Source organism: Botrytis porri (genome assembly GCF_014898465.1).
Source record: "Botrytis porri strain MUCL 3234 chromosome Unknown BPOR_009, whole genome shotgun sequence".
Classification (NCBI taxonomy): Eukaryota; Fungi; Ascomycota; class Leotiomycetes; order Helotiales; family Sclerotiniaceae; genus Botrytis; species Botrytis porri.
This window is the reverse complement of record NW_024066083.1, coordinates 983,714-999,797: the sequence shown is the minus strand read 5'-3', so window position 1 is coordinate 999,797 and position 16,084 is coordinate 983,714. Positions and strand designations below refer to the sequence as shown.

Genomic DNA, 16,084 nt, shown 5'->3' with positions numbered 1-16,084 from the left:
CCAAGAGACTTCTGAGACTTGGGATTCGATGATTATACTGACACTTTGTTTACATTCGAGTAGCGAGGTGTCTCGATCGATATGAAGAGTGGACAATTGGGGTGCAACAGAAGACGATTCTTTCTTTCCGGGATCCAGGTGCAGTCGTCTTGGGGATTCATGTTTAAGTCTCTTCTACATACTCTGACTCTCTACCCCCTTTTCCCCATTCTTCCGTTCATAGTTTTTTCTGTGTTCTCGTCTGGCTCTTTTTCTTTCTCATCGCTATTTGGGTCATCTGCACGCTATTAATACACTTCAAGCATCAGTCTCGCTTGGTTGAATCTTTCTCTGATTATCTCGACATCTAAATGAAAACAGAGTGGGTGTAATGCATATAAGAGATTGAATAGATGTGAATAACTAGATGATTGAGGATGATTGAATGAATACGGATTTGAATGTACTTGACTAGATGTAGGCAAATGTGAATGTTGAGGAACAGCGATATGCTTGAGCAGATACTAAATGAAAGAGTGTATCCGACAGACCCATAAATCAATGTCTCCGAAAAATAAAAATGCTAACCTGACCAGCATGTTGAACAAATACACCACAAAGATATCACAGACCATAAATAAAGTGGTTGAAGTACTGAACAGATGTATTAAAGCTGCTCTTAAAAGTAGTATAGGCTTCACTAATAATAGAACGCGTTGTTAATCTATCATAAAATACTAAAACACAGGGATATACTCCATAACAGTTCTCGAACCATGTCCATAACCATCCCTCAAACACCGTAACGCTATGCTATCCGTACGCCATTTTGTCAAGGTATCACTTCCTTATCACTTCATTTATGCCATGTCCAACTCCCTCCATCCCATATATACACGTTCTCCTGGACAATACTAGTCCCTAATATAAACCGGAATACCATAAATACAAACCGCAGCCGCATTAAGATATTTCAATTTACAAGCCCCCTTCGCCTGTGCCACGGCCTCAATCAACGACAACTTCACTCCACCCTCTAGAACCTTCTCCTCCTTCCCTTTCTTTCTTCCTCCCCCCTTCTTCTTTTCTTTTTCCTCCCCTTTCTCCCCCTCCTTCCCTAAAAGCCCCCACCCCTCCAACATCTTCCCCGCAAACCGATCAATATCCCTATCCGTAACATCCCATAACGTCGCCACCAATGCCGCACTCCCCGCATGCATATAATGTATCGGTTGCCCCCCCAATTCGAATTCTCCGTAATTCGAGAGCGCACCACTACTACAACCCATCAAAACTGTCACTGCGCATTTCTCCATCTTGCGAATTTCTTTAGAACGAATGAATTGTCCTCCGCTTCCATGGCCGAAGTACAAGAAGAGGTCTTTATTTTGTAGCTCATATTTCATTTCTTCTTCAGAAGGTGCACGATTGACAATGCCGGACCAAGAAGGAAGTGCTTCTAGAGCAGCTTGGAAAGTGGTTTGTGTGTTCTTGAGATCGCCTTCGGGGTTAAGGATATAGGCGCCGTTATTGCGATCGATGTAATGCCCCTCTGGGCCTTCATCTGACGTTTTCTGTTGTTTGGAAATTCGGTCCCGAAGACAACCAAGTGATGGAAGACGCGACACTGCTAAGCCTTCCATACATGGTAGTGATTCCCATGGAAAGATATGGAGAGCCTTGTCTAATATCAGGATAGTATGTATTCCTTCGTCGTGCTGACTCGAACTGTGAGCAGCTTCGTGATAGCAACGAAGAGCATCATGAATTTCAATGACGATTGAATCGAAATCGATTTCTGCATAAGCGTTCAATTCTCCGTGGAATTGAAGAACGTCAACAACGAAGTACAAAAGATCGGTCAGTTGTTCGGAAAAGTCGCTATCATCAGTTGATGGATTACCAAGACCGATAAATAACTCCAAAATCCTGCTGTCCAAAGTAACACGAGGTCCAGAGTTTCTTTTGCTCTTTCGACGAGAAGGGAGATGCTTGTTAAGTATATTATCAAAGGATTTTTGAAACCGAGCGAGAAGATCCGACTTCCTGGTGAATTGAGAGAATATTCCTGCAAACCCCCCTAGCCATACCTTCTCGATATTTTCTAGTAGATCCTTGAGACGAGAGTCTAACTCTGCACGTTCTGCCCACCAAGCAAGTTTGGCTTCGCGACCTGTTCTACTAGGGCCGCTTTGGGAGTTGGCCTTCGCAGAATCAATGATATTTAAGAGCTCGATTTTTCCTTGCTCAAACCCAAATACTTCTTCATCTGCATCCATGGAATTGTTACGCCCTAAAGGTAGACGAAGTACAAATGGACTATGTCCGGTTTGTAATTTAGTGATAGAAAGTTCTTGACGATTCTCGCTCAAAGATATTGAGAGGGCAGTCCATGTTTTGGGGAGGATATCGATATATTCCTTTTGAAATTTTGGAATATCGCAGAATGATAGTGAAGCGCCGAGACTTGATCGCCGGGACATAGCCCCGCAATCGGGCCAACGAAGGTCATCGAGTTCTGGGATACAAGTCTCTTGTAAGATGACTTTACGCTCTCTGCGGAATGCAAGAGTACGCGCAGAATCAATGGAGCAACTTGCAAGACCGGGCTGAGATCTTCCCTTGATTGGCCCTGCAGCAGAGAGCAAAATGGAGACATTATTCAAGAGAGAGGTTATCTTGTGCATAACAGAGATTGGAGCAACGAGAAATGCAACAGGATAGGTTTCCACTAGAATTTCTTGAGCTCGGTGCAACTTGTCGAAAAGGTTATCCGGACTTGGACTCTTCGCCCCACGGCCACTTCTCGATGTTTGTGTTTTTCTAGGTGGTGATTGTTGCACGAGATTTGGGTTTTCGGCGTGGCTCTTAGTACCTTTCAGACTTCCAACAACTGATGGAAATGAGAGAGTTGAGTCTTGAAGTACAGAGTATACTGGATCGGAGACCATTTGTTCCATGCATCGTACAAGCAGACACCGAGCCTCCGAGAGACCTTGATATACCTCGTCCAACTGGCTATTAGAGTATTTACTGGCTTCATCTAAGAAAACCCGGGCTTCATTCCTCTTTTTCACGCTCATGAGAGCGTCAGCCAATTGCCATAGAATGTTTGCTCGTAAAGAGTCCAATTGAGGACATTCTGTGCTAACTGATGATTCCAAAGGCGTTGGAGTTTTGGAACGAACGACAGGCTTTCGGGGGACTGGCATTTTCTTACGTGTGGTAGTTTTTCGAGCGGCTGGCGCTTTTCGTTTTGAAATTGAGAGCGTTTGAATTCCGGTTTCCAATGTATCAGGAACATCCGGCGCACTAATATCACCCAATTCGAGGGTTGCAAGAAATGCAGGGTCTATGAGAGTTTTGAGAGTTTGATTTGCTTCCTCTAGACATGCAATTTCTGCTTTACGATCTCCAAGCATTCCACGGAGACGTCCAATTTGACATGCAACTGTGACTGAACTTTTGCCCTTGGTCCCGTCTTTATAGAACTTTTCTGCGTCCGTAAGGTAATTAGTGCCTTTTTCTAGGTTCCCAGCTTTAGTCCAGATGTCTCCAAGTGTGGCCAAAGCTATTGCAGACTGCCCATCAAAATTGAATGATTTAATGAGCTCGTGAGCTTGCTCTCCATAATGTAACGTCTCCTGAAATAGCCCATGATGAGCGTACAAATTTGATAAATGAATCAACCCATGGAAAAGAGGAGCGACCAGTGGCCAGAATCCAATTCCTGATGGACTATCTTGTGGCTGAGGTTGACCCGCTATCTTGTTTGTGGAGATATCCAGCTGGGAGAGCCCATCCACTACTTTCTCCGCATCGTCTCTGGGTACAGCCGCCAGTTTCTTTTTTCGAAGTATTGCTTCAGTGGTAGCCCATGCGCGCCTAAGTAGTCTGACGCTCTGTTTAGCATGTACAAGAGCAGATTCTGAGCCTCCCTGTTCAATGGCAAGCATCGATCGAATCAAAGATGCTTTCGCTACAACACAATTCAGTCGGGTCTTTTCTTGTAGACTGAGAGGCGATTTATCTTCTTCTAGTTCTTTTCGTTCCAAAATGAAAGCTCCTTCAGCACACTCTAGATGAAATTGACTATTACATGTTAGTGGATTCCGGAGGATCAAAATTCGTGGACTTACCATTTCTCAAGGTTTCCAACTGCTAACATATATTGTGAGTGTGCGATGTGAAGGTCTGTTTTGGCACCAAGATTGCTACGCAAGCTATAACTTTGCGCCTTGTCCAATGCTAATCCAGCTTTTCCAGAATATCCAAGCTGAAGCCACGAGAGGCCTAAGGCACTGTAAGTCGACACAATGTCGTTGTGACCAGATACTTCACAGTAGAGCTCATTGTAATCAGCGATAAGGCGAAGAATGACAAGCTTGTCAGTTTCTAGACCTCGCATCTCCATGAAGTTGGCAAGTGACTGTAAGTGAAGCAAGAGCTGCGGGATGTTCTCGATGCGAAGCTGCAGAGCCGCGAGATTTTCAGCTTCAGAACGAATGGTTCGCCAGTTCACGATGCAATTTTTCAGATTTTTAATGCAAATCTCATCTTTCTGAAGTTCCATTATACTTATCGCCATAGCCACCCAATGCCTCAAGTAGCCTGCTAAACCAGAATCCTTTGTTGTGTCAATATCGATAGACTTGCTCATAAGAGCCGTGAGTGTCTCAACCATATAACCACCTTGTTGTTCATTGTGCGAATGTTGGAATATGGTTATTGCCCGTAGCCTGCGCACAGGATATTGGTTCAAGTCGTACAAGGAAATTAGGTGCTCAAAGACCTTGCTTTTTAAGTCCATAGCAACGGAAGTGGGATTAGTGAGGCCGGCCAAGATATCCAACTCATGTTCAAGGACAGCCCCCTTTTGCTCATCCGTCCAAGAGAGACCGAAAAGCCAAGGTTCGGGAGAAATTTCTGGGTAATTGAGGTATACCTTTACCAGAGACTGTATAGTACGAGCGAGAACTTGCGCATCGTCAGTACACTCCCAAGCTTTGCGAACAGACAGAATTTTGGCGTTTTCGACAACCTTGCACAAAACACCATTTTCTACTGTCTCATCTCGTAGCATTACAAGAGCTTTGAAAAGTTCGTCAAATCGACCCATGCTTTTGGAAAAATCCGCCATTCGTTCCAGTTTCATAGACATAAGGCCAGCGTTCCGGTCCGGTAAAGGCCTTGATTTAAGACAGTCAACTGACCTTCTGAGAACTACCCGTGTCTGTGGAGTTCCTTTGCCAGAATCGTTATTACGACGTAAGTCAAGAAAATACATGAAGTACAGGTTAGAAATTTTAATATAGCACTGTGTCGCATTAAAGTTTTCATCTTCCATAGAACCATGTTCTAGCCGGTCGAGTAATGTAAGACAATCTTGCAGTAAAGAATCTACCCGCTCCCATAATGGCGCCTCTTGTTTTAGAAGTAGTTTGACAAGGAATAATGCAGAATCAATTGCATGGACGGAGGGCTTGGTGATAAATTTCCTGCGTTGTTCGAATCGCACAACATCCTTGCTTGAGGCATTCTCATCCGGTTTCTTACCAATATAGCGAAGTGATAGTCGAGGGCATAAGGAAACGAGAGATTCACACAATTGTCGGACTTCGGGCGATAGGGCGTTTGTATTTGACGACTCAGACACAGGGTTCGAAATCGCAATGATAGCGGCTCTCCTTGCCGAAGAGACTTCTGTCAATAAATCATCGATTTCAGATGCCTCGCCCTTGAATGGTTGCTCTAGCACATCCAACAGCTCGACCAATAACTTTTCCGTTTGTTCGCGTTGAGAACCCCGCAGAGTGAGAGAAACTAAACGAGCTGTGAGAGCACTATGCCTAGCATTGGAGTCGGCTTTAGAATCAAGAAGATTTCTGACCATTCCAACCCATTCAATAGCTTCATCAATAATATTAGCTTCTTTAGAAAGGGATCCTAGTATACGGTATATTCCCATCAAGGCAGGTGCCGACTTGAGGCCGTCGGTTTCGTATTTCAATGATGACTTTTTGAGATGTGAAAATGCGTTAGAGCATTTTGTGTATACCTTATCAGCCTCATTTTGACTGCGTCGGGCATATGCTTGGATACATCTAAGGAAAGGGTCAAAGACATCCTTTTCAACATCTCCTTTATGATTTGCAAGTTTCCACCATGATAAGCGTACGTCGAGAGCTAAAGCTTGTAATATGAATGCCGCCTGTGGTGTTATGCTGACCTTACAATCCAAAGCGGTGGCATCTTCTGAGGACGAGACGCTTGGGCTCATAGATAGAAGCATATCTGACAGAGTTTGAAGTTGACGGGCAGACTTGTTCACTTGCGTTGAATCTTCGGCGGCTTTCAAAAGGAGTTTTACAGGCGAGGAGGCATGTCCGGGTCGTAGGAATGGCATTGCGGCTTCAATGGACTTAGGTTTCCGGGAGGCAATCATAAGCCTTAGTGCCTGTAACTGTGTTGTAATCACCAGACCTAGTTTTACACCTGCTGCAGAGATCTCCCCAAAATCCAAAAGTTCAGCCAGAGTTTGTGGTGTTGAAATGGAAGCTGCATCTTTGGGTACTAGCGCACTCTTCCCTTCAATTTCCACGTCTAACCGTCGTTTCAAGATTCTGAGCTCTTTAGTTGCCAGATCCTCTAATCCAAGTGCCAGTAATTTTCCGACTAGAACAGACATTCCGTTTTCGAGTTGTAGAGGCGGCATAGTAAGGCCTGTTATGTTCGCAGCTTGGATCCCTCGTAAACATAGAAAGGCAGCTCTGGCGCATTCCGCAACCGATCGAACTCCGGGAGAGCATGCTGACGTTGAAGATGCGGATCCATCTCGAGTTTTTGAAATGTTGGGCGAACTAGAAACTCTATTCAAAGCTCGTGGCTGTAATGGTGCTTGAGGAACTGAACTTGATCTTCTAAGCCCTTTGCGACCTGCTGCTTTCTCCTTGGTAGTTGGAGCTTTCCGGGGCTGAGATGGTACCTTGATCGCTTCTGTTAGAACTTTTAATGTATTATTTACAACTTCAGTAGCCAGTGTAAATTTTTCTTTCGCAGACAGCGATTCCACATTATCGTTTGCGTTCGCATTTTCCTTATCTGCCTCGTTAACTTTGGACCGCGATGGAGGAGCTCGAATTGTGCTGTTTTTTGTGGTTTTCACAGTCGCTTTAGGAACTATTTTTGAGGATCCAGAAGTATTCGGGGTAGTAGTCGCCTTAGAAGATAATAGGTCACTGAGCAGAGTGACTGTTGTTGGAGTACATGTTGTTGTCGAAGATATAGCGGCGCGCACAGCATCCGCGGACTGCTGTGATGAATTCATTACAATAGAAATTCTGTCAAGAAAGAAAAAGTATTATTGGTACTTAGACATTATTCCAAAAAGGTAAAAGGAAAACAATTGATGCCGTCTTCGAGTGATGTAAAGAATCATCAATCTCCATAATCGAAAAACGGAGGTCCCCTGTTGACTTTGTTTCCCAGGCAACCAAAAGACCTAAAACTTTCGGCTCATCCTAAAGCCCTACGGAAATTCAATTTTTGCAACTTCAATTCTGTCCATCTACCTATTGACGTCTTGACAACAATATTCAAATACCGGTTACAATGAACAAATCAACGATGATTAAAAGGCTGATCTCTGCGCCACCCGCTATCAGAAGCACAGTTCTTCAACAACGATTATTTCTTCCTCAGTTTCGCCAATATGCCGTTCAAAGCGTCACTCAGGCTTCGTTCTGGGCGAATATGATTCCTAAACCATTTCGAAAAAGCGAACGAGCCGTAAGCAAAAAGCCGAAATCTAAAGATTGGAATCCTGCGACTTTCTTCATATGGATCTTCCTTCTGATTGGATCCATGTCAATTCAGATGATCGCCTTAAGAAATGAATACACAGCTTTCAATCGCCGCGCTGATGCCAAAATTGGAGTATTGAAAGAGATTATTCAAAGAATAAGAAATGGAGAAAAGCCTGACGTTGAAGCACTTCTCGGAGTTGGAGATCGAGAACAAGAACGGGAATGGGAAGAAGGTACATATATTATTCATGATTAAATTCTCGGGGCATAATTCTAATGTGTCTGGATATAGTTTTACATGAGATCGAACGAGAAGACGCAGCGTTACAACAGTCTCCCGCAGAGAAATCTAAACCAGAAAATGTTGACGCTCCAGAGACCAAAATGAAGGCTCCCGAAAACGCGAAGAATAAGAGCAATGTGCCCTCGGGATTCTACTGAGAAGATTTATGTACAAAAAATGGTCTACTTTACAAGATTACAAGATTGATGGATGTATTCCTACGATAGCATGTCCTTGAACATACCGCTATTTTTCTGTCGTGCTTCATAAGGAGTTTGAACGTCGTCTTTTCTAGACGTGAAGCCGATCCGATTCAATTGATCAACAAGTGCAGGTAGAACTACATCAGTTCCCAATTCGGCTCTCACACCAAATTCCCCAGTTTGGCCACCAGAGAGATTCTTAAAGAATGCCTCCTCACCTCTGACCCCGCCCAGATTCAAAATTGCGATAGGCATATTCCTCTCTTGAGCACGTCGTGCTAATCTCCAAGCAGAGTATGTGGCAAGCGAAGTTCCCAATACCAACAGCCTTCCAGAATCATCTATCGCTTGTTCAGCAGCTTCCTTTACTTGCGCATTTATACTCTCCCCAAACATGACCACAGCGGGCTTCAATATACCCGCTGTACTCGTAGCTTGCCAAGCTCCCTCTTCATCAACTTCCACAATCGATTGTGATCCATCTTTTAAGATTGGAGGATTTTCAAGACAATGAGGGCACGGCGGATATCTGAAGGTGTCATATGGTGCTCCGGGTACGTCAACATCTCCGTCAGGATTTGCCTTCAAGCCTTTTGCTCGTCGGTCTTCTGGGTCTTCCGTAGTTAAAGCTCCGGATTCAAGTATTTCGGCCAGAAATGCCGCCCATGCTGGATTCAATCTTGCTAAAGATTCTTGGAAAACATCTCGAGGTAAGTCTTTTCGGCAGGTGACGCAAGTCAAAGCTCGAAGATATCCATGAAGTTCAACAGTTGCCAAATTTGGATGTGCCTCCGAGTGAAATGAATCAACGTTTTGTGTGACCACCCGCTTTACAATGTTCATATCGGCAAGGTCTTTAATAGCGTAATGGGCGGGATTCGGCCTGGCTTTGTGTAAATTAGTCCACCCTAGGAAACTCCTCGCCCAGTACCTTCGGCGTGCCTGATCGCTCGCAATGAATTCATGATAGTAAACAGGTCGATATGATTTGTTCAACACATATGTGCCTTTCGAACCTCGACTATTGAAGATGGAAGGTTAGCAATCGTCCACGCAATGTGAGCTTGGCACTGTATGATATATAGAGTCCCGGATGGTTAATATGCAATATCATATATACCCTGTTCGCTAAGCAAAAAGCTCCCTGAGAAGAAGATTCACCTCTTGTTGCAGCAGATGAAACAATGACCCCAAAGAACCAATGTACTCACTAATCTGCCAATCCTGAAGCCACAGAGATGCCGGCTCCTGACAAAATTACTGTTGATCGTGGGTCTTTGACTCCATCTGGAAGGTTGTGTGAAGGCGGGGCAGTGAGGAATTTCGACAGAGCGTGAATTGCCCCCGGCAATGAGTTTGCGCTTCGTGGCAGGATTGATGGAGCGGGCAGTGGACCCGTATAGGGTATTCTCATGAGAGGTTTTCGCATTGGATGGTCATGAATCTGACATTCAGCATTTAGACACGCGTTCGAGGATACGAAAGATTGTAGATAGAATAAATGAAATGAAATTCGAAATATACTAACGTCATGATTAGTTTGGTGGCGGATCAGGCTATGATATAGTGGCTTAGTCAATGCAAGGCTATCGTCTGTCTCTCTATCAATCTTAAATCTATCTATCTGCGAGGTACTCGTATCCATTCTTATTATTAATCTAATCGTCGCTTCTTCCGCTGCGAACATGTGCTGTCTTCAAGCTCGGAATATTAACTCGGGTATGCAAAGGATGATATTCCGCTGAAGTAACTATTATCTGTACACAAAGTACCTAGGTACCTAGGTATTTATATGAATGCCGGTAGAAAAGACTCCCGGTCCAAACTACCTACCCCAAGTTCCATATACATACAAGCAGTTTCTGTTTTATATCACGGATGTGGAGATATATATTCAACAGTGACATTCCCTAAATACCATTCATTCAAAGGCCACGCAAGGGCCAAGAAATATGTCTAAATAGAGTGACATCCTCACCCTGTACGTTTCATCCGATTTCTAAAGTATATCTAGGCATTCAAATGGCTTTTCGATGGCTGGCTACCGTCTCATCCAAAAACGGTCCATACCCAGTTAATTGTCGTCATTTGGGAAGGTGGGCTTGCGAATTTATTCATGCAATTCGATATCAATCTTACGAAAGCCTCGTTGTGCTTGTAGAAATTTACTCCACACCACCATCTAACGTTTGCTAATTCCTTTCTAATTCTTCACTAAGCAATAATTATATTTTAACTACATTTCCACTTTATGCTTATGATATATTTTTTCTCCTTACGCTCCGTCCAAAGTACATCCATCGACCCTTACCGTGGTCCGTAACACTCCTTGTAAAAGCACCTAGTCCCTTTAATGAACGCCTGGAAAGGGTGTATACGAAAAGGATATTGTCCGGTTAGAATACATTTCTTATTTTATGGTTAATTCCAAAATAAATTATTTATGTCCATGCCTCTTCATTGCTTCTCCCATGGACGCTTTTCGTTAAGAAGGCCTGTCGTCACACTGGGGTATAAGTCGAACATAAGGACACCTCAATATCAAATTGCCCGAGTATTGCGGACTGCCGCTTTCGATTCCACTTTACTCAATTATAGTACTAAAGCTTACAACATTCCTCTTAAATCCTTTCCAAGACTTCAATCATTATCCGATAACTTCAATCCAAGATTACTCAACTCAATGGCCGCTCTCACAACTACTCAAACGCGTTCACACGCGGGCCACTCTCATCATCACCATCATGATAATACATACCTTACCTCCACGAATAAGAACGATGCCGGTGTGCGGATTACTCGGATTGGGCTTTATTCGAACTTGGGGATGGCGGTTGCCAAAGGAGTAGGAGGATACATGTTCAACTCTCAAGCTATGTTGGCAGACGCCTGGCACAGTGTCACCGATCTTGCCAGTGATATTCTTACATTGGCAACAGTTTCCTGGAGTCTTAAACCTCCGACTGAACTCTTTCCAACAGGGTTTGGAAAGGTTGAGAGCTTAGGATCATTGGGTGTTAGTGGCATGCTTCTTTTCGGAGGGATGTTCATGTGCTTGAATAGTTCCGAGATCCTGTATGCACATTTCTTCTTAGATGCCCATGCGGCCGCAGAAGCTGCCGCACATGCACATGGACATAGCCATAGTCATGGGCCATTACTACCTAGTTTACACGCTGCTTGGTTAGCTGCCGGTACAATCATCGTCAAGGAATACCTATACCAAGCAAGTAAGTTGCAATTGGCAAGTCGTGTGTTGATTTATCATATGCTGACTTAAATCTCCACAGCAATGAAAGTAGCACGAGAAAGAAAGAGCTCAGTTCTAGCCAGTAATGCGATTCATCACAGAGTTGACTCCCTCACCGGTATCGTTACCCTTTTCGCGATTCTCGGAGCAAATTTCCTACACGAGGCAGCTTGGTTGGACCCTGTTGGAGGATTCCTCATCTCATTACTCGTGATCAAGGCTGGATGGGGCAATACTATATCATCGCTATATGAATTGGCAGATAGGGGAATCGACTCCGAGGTCAAGGAGTCTGTCACAAAAGCGGTACAGAAGAGTCTGCTCAATCTTACAGAAGGGTCAGAAGTGGAATTACGAGAAGTCGAGGGTGTTAAATCCGGGCAGAACTATCTAATAGAGCTTCAACTTGCCGTACCTAAGGAGTGGACAGTTGAGGATATTAGAGAAGTAGAGGATGGTGTAAGGCAAATGGTTGGCTCAAAGGTTCGAGGTGTTCGACGAGTGAAAGTACGCTTTGTACCAAGAGATGAAGCCAAACCTTCCCTTTTCGATGAGTTTATCAGTGGAGATGTGAGCCCACGAGAAAGTCCTGAACCTGAATTGAATGGACACGACCACGATCACGATCACAATGGACATGCCCACAGTCATGACACTAAGAAGACGTTATAGTCGATATAGAAGATCGTATGAACATTCATCATGTGGAGTTTTGCATGGAATTGGAGTTGGCGTTAAGGATGGGTGTAAGACTTCATGATAAGTCTTTGCAGAGGAGCAATTTGGCGTAGGGGTTGAAATTTCTACAAGATTGTACTCTATGCAATGTATCAAAATTTATAGAGCCATTATGATGGAAACTGATTGTCTGCTTTGATTGGTGCGCATCTAAACACCCGAACCACTTGGATTTGTGGCTTTCATTCAGGCTAAATGTGGATACTATTCCAACGTCAACTTTTACTAATCCTCCCTTTCTCCATAACCCCACGATAGAGGCAGGTCCGATTCTTTATGTATAAAATAGCCCTTTCGTTCTTGTTTTGCTCTTCGATTTTGTAATATTTAATTCATTCACTGTATTTCTCCATCAGGTCAATATTTCAATCAAGACGACGAATCCAAACATGTCTTCAAAAGATGAATCTTTATACCTAGGATTTGATCTCTCCACCCAACAACTAAAAGGTATGTCCACGTGAGCATCGTTCCCTCATTTTACCGCTCTCTAATTTCTTTTTCAAGCAATTGTGGTATCATCTTCCCTCAAAGTCCGATACGAAGCTAAAGTCGACTTTGATGCCGACCTCTCCAAATATGGCATCAAAAAAGGTGTACATGTCAATGAAGCCGAAAGAGAGGTTTACGCACCAGTGGCCATGTGGCTCGAAGCTGTCGATCTAGTTCTTCAACGACTTTCGGAAAAATCTTGTCCGTTCCATTTGATTAAGGGAATTTCAGGCTCAGGTCAACAACATGGAAGTGTTTACTGGAGCCAAAAGGGTGAAGAGGTACTAGGAGCTTTGGAGACGAAAAAGACTTTGGTAGAGCAGTTAAAGGATACGTTTGCGCATCCGTGGAGTCCTAATTGGCAAGATGCGAGCACGCAAGAGGAATGTGATGCTTTTGATCGGGAGTTGGGAAGTGAGGAGAAACTAGCAGAAGTTACAGGGAGTAAAGCCCATCATGTTAGTCTTGTCCTGTTAATTCTCGATCGTTATGTCGCAGGAATTATGCGTAGGTGGATTGGCTTTAACTAACAATATTGACAGCGATTCACGGGGCCACAAATCATGCGTTTCCACAAAAAGTATCCAGAGGTCTACCGCCGTACTTCTCGTATAACCCTCGTCTCATCTTTCCTCGCATCTTTATTCCTTGGGAAAATTGCTCCCTTTGATATTAGTGATGTTTGCGGCATGGATCTCTGGGACATAAAATCCGGATCTTGGAGCGAGCCTCTTCTCACCCTTGCAGCTGGCTCCGATGGTCTTGCTTCCTTGAAATCCAAACTTGGGGAGGTACGAGAAGATGGCGGCGGAAGCATGGGTTCTATATCCCCGTATTTCACATCTCGCTATAACTTCCCCACCGACTGTGGAATCGTTCCTTTCACCGGCGATAATCCGGCCACAATCTTGGCCCTCCCTCTTCGCCCCATGGACGCTATCGTCTCCCTCGGAACATCCACAACCTTCCTTATGCCAACCCCCAATTACGTCCCAGATCCTGCTTACCACTTTTTCAACCATCCTACTACAGCGGGTCTCTACATGTTCATGCTTTGCTATAAGAACGGAGGTCTCGCCCGCGAGAAAATTAGAGATGCTCTCCCCATATCCAAAACCTCAGATCCATGGTCCAACTTCAACAAAGCGGCCACAGAAACCCCACCTCTCGCTCAAGAGTCACCTTCTGATCCAGCAAAACTAGCTCTTTATTTTCCTCTCCCAGAAATCGTGCCAAATGTTCGGGCCGGCACTTTCCGATACGAATCCTCACCAGGCAATACACTAAATGAAGCCAAAACGCCATATGATCCAGAAACGGATGCTCGTATCATTGTAGAATCTCAAATCCTTTCTTTACGTCTTCGCTCGCAGAAATTGGTTACTTCACCTTCGAAGGATATACCAGCTCAACCTCGTCGTATCTATCTTGTAGGTGGTGGCTCGCATAATCCGGCCATTGCGAAAATTGTGGGCGAGGTGCTGGGTGGGGTAGAGGGGGTATGGAGATTGGATGTTGGAGGGAACGCGTGTGCTTTGGGCGGTGCTTATAAAGCCGTTTGGGGTGTAGAGCGAAGCGAGAAAGAAAGGGGAAAGATTGGAAGTGGAAATGGGGCGAAATGGGGAGGGGAAAGTTTCGATGAATTAATAGGAAGAAGGTGGAAAGAAGAGGGTGCTATTGAGAGGATAGATGAGGGGTATAGACCTGAGGCGTGGAAGAAATATGGGAGTGCTCTTGGAGCTTTCGAGGAGATGGAGAAGGTGATTCTGGAGGGCGAGGAAAGGTTTAAGAAGTGATCTTGCTAGTAGAGTTGTGGTAGTTGATGACTATTATGTTGGCATTGATTAATATAGTTATACAAATCCCCAGATTTATAGCCCAACTTGCTCATAATTTCACAATCTATCCCCAAAATTCATCGGACTTTTGTTGTAACTACCTATATGCTGCATCAAGCTAGTGTTAGAGTGCCGAGAAGTTTGGCCTACCAAGATAGCACTGTCCAATGATCTCAGTCGAAGCGGTCGCTAATCCGTCTTCGATGCCCGTTTCTTTCAGATCCGCAATAAAACTTTCTCAGTGAATTCATGGTTTTGTTGCACATCCGATTTGAAAAGCCGAAAGCGAGCGGGCGATCGTTACCGGCATGCCGCGGTTTAGCTTTCATAGATTGAGTATAGATCTAGCAAAATCCAGACTTTAGCATTTCACGGATGGCGGATTCATTGCTCCTAACTCGCGTATATTGCTTTATGACATGTCTTCTCATCAAGCTGTGTTGTTCCATCACGCCGCCCACAAATCGCCACTTATTAGATATGCAACTATTTTTGGGGGTTTGACCTATCGAGCTGGGGATTGTTGGGTTTACTTGACATGATTAGTCCGGTTTAGTTTCATACTTTTTGAATTGAATTGTTCAACGAAGTCGCTAACCAAGTTATTCACCAAGTCGGTCTCTTTTGCTCCCTGCTTGGCTGTCTAATTATCCGTGTGTCAACGGTGAGCTAGAGACACGACTCGATTTGGAGTTGTGGATTCTGGCCTATCAGATCAGTTTTCTGAGATTCGCTATATATATCAGCAATCGCTAGCTTCAACTTTCAGCAGATCTATATGCACCGAAACCCTGCAATTATGTAACGAAGTGCAAAATGCATCTTTCAGTAGTTTTCATTGACGCCGAGAGTGGGATCAGGGGGTTTGTACGTACCTCCCCAACCTAGATACATTACAATCATTCCTCAAATGAAAATGACCAATTATCATCAGAGACGTATCTGCAAAGAAAATAACCAAACCAAACTAAACCACTGATACAATATCTTACAGTAAAGGAGATCACAAAAGATTGAGCAACACAGGATAGAATAGTTATAACTTATGATTCTACTTGAAGTAATCACCTATACATGGAGAAGTCGTAGGCTTTCCGTGATAGGAGTGTAGAGACGCACTCCCAGTCTACGATTCTGGTAATAGTGCCATCATTATCTACTAAGATATTCCGCAACGATAAATCGTCGTGTAAAAGAGTACGCATTGCTCTGGGATGGAGTCAGTGGTAGGGAAAACACCAGGTAGAAATTTGAGAAGTCTCGCGGCGAGAATCTTAGTGTCCTGCGCGTCTTAAATCTCGTCCTCATCGTCGTTCGTTGTAAGATCTTTTTCCTGGTCGGTAAGTACTAAGATGAGATGAGTATGTAGTCAGTTTTTGCTCTTGGCGAATGGCCCTCGGGGTATATCGCGTGTGATGTGATCTCCCCAGACGAAGAACGTTGACACTATTTCTCCTTTGGCAAGCAACAGCTGTCGTGAGTCTTATAGTGTTTCT

The 16,084-nt window shown here is 44.2% G+C and overlaps 5 protein-coding genes across 5 annotated transcripts; 3 read left to right on the top strand and 2 right to left on the bottom strand.

Moving 5' to 3' along the window:
- Positions 1–893: 893 nt before the first annotated feature.
- Positions 894–7,306, bottom strand: EAF01_007118 (uncharacterized protein; the record flags this gene model as incomplete). The annotated part of the gene is made up of 2 exons (XM_038915372.1): positions 894–4,071; positions 4,119–7,306. 2 exons carry the CDS (start codon positions 7,304–7,306, stop codon positions 894–896), a joined length of 6,366 nt encoding a protein of 2,121 aa, XP_038769010.1.
- Positions 7,307–7,547: 241 nt separating this feature from the next.
- On the top strand, positions 7,548–8,267 carry EAF01_007117 (uncharacterized protein). The gene is made up of 2 exons (XM_038915371.1): positions 7,548–8,017; positions 8,077–8,267. Exons 1-2 carry the CDS (start codon positions 7,591–7,593, stop codon positions 8,223–8,225), a joined length of 576 nt encoding a protein of 191 aa, XP_038769009.1. The 5' UTR covers positions 7,548–7,590; the 3' UTR covers positions 8,226–8,267.
- Positions 8,268–8,285: 18 nt separating this feature from the next.
- On the bottom strand, positions 8,286–9,699 carry EAF01_007116 (uncharacterized protein; the record flags this gene model as incomplete). The annotated part of the gene is made up of 2 exons (XM_038915370.1): positions 8,286–9,291; positions 9,482–9,699. The coding sequence occupies 2 exons, from the start codon at positions 9,697–9,699 to the stop codon at positions 8,286–8,288; spliced, it is 1,224 nt and encodes a 407-aa protein (XP_038769008.1).
- A 1,254-nt stretch (positions 9,700–10,953) lies between these two features.
- EAF01_007115 (uncharacterized protein) lies at positions 10,954–12,192 on the top strand (the record flags this gene model as incomplete). Its single annotated transcript, XM_038915369.1, has 2 exons — positions 10,954–11,500; positions 11,561–12,192. The coding sequence occupies 2 exons, from the start codon at positions 10,954–10,956 to the stop codon at positions 12,190–12,192; spliced, it is 1,179 nt and encodes a 392-aa protein (XP_038769007.1).
- A 455-nt stretch (positions 12,193–12,647) lies between these two features.
- EAF01_007114 (uncharacterized protein) lies at positions 12,648–14,546 on the top strand (the record flags this gene model as incomplete). Its single annotated transcript, XM_038915368.1, has 3 exons — positions 12,648–12,708; positions 12,766–13,208; positions 13,293–14,546. The coding sequence occupies 3 exons, from the start codon at positions 12,648–12,650 to the stop codon at positions 14,544–14,546; spliced, it is 1,758 nt and encodes a 585-aa protein (XP_038769006.1).
- Positions 14,547–16,084: the final 1,538 nt, after the last annotated feature.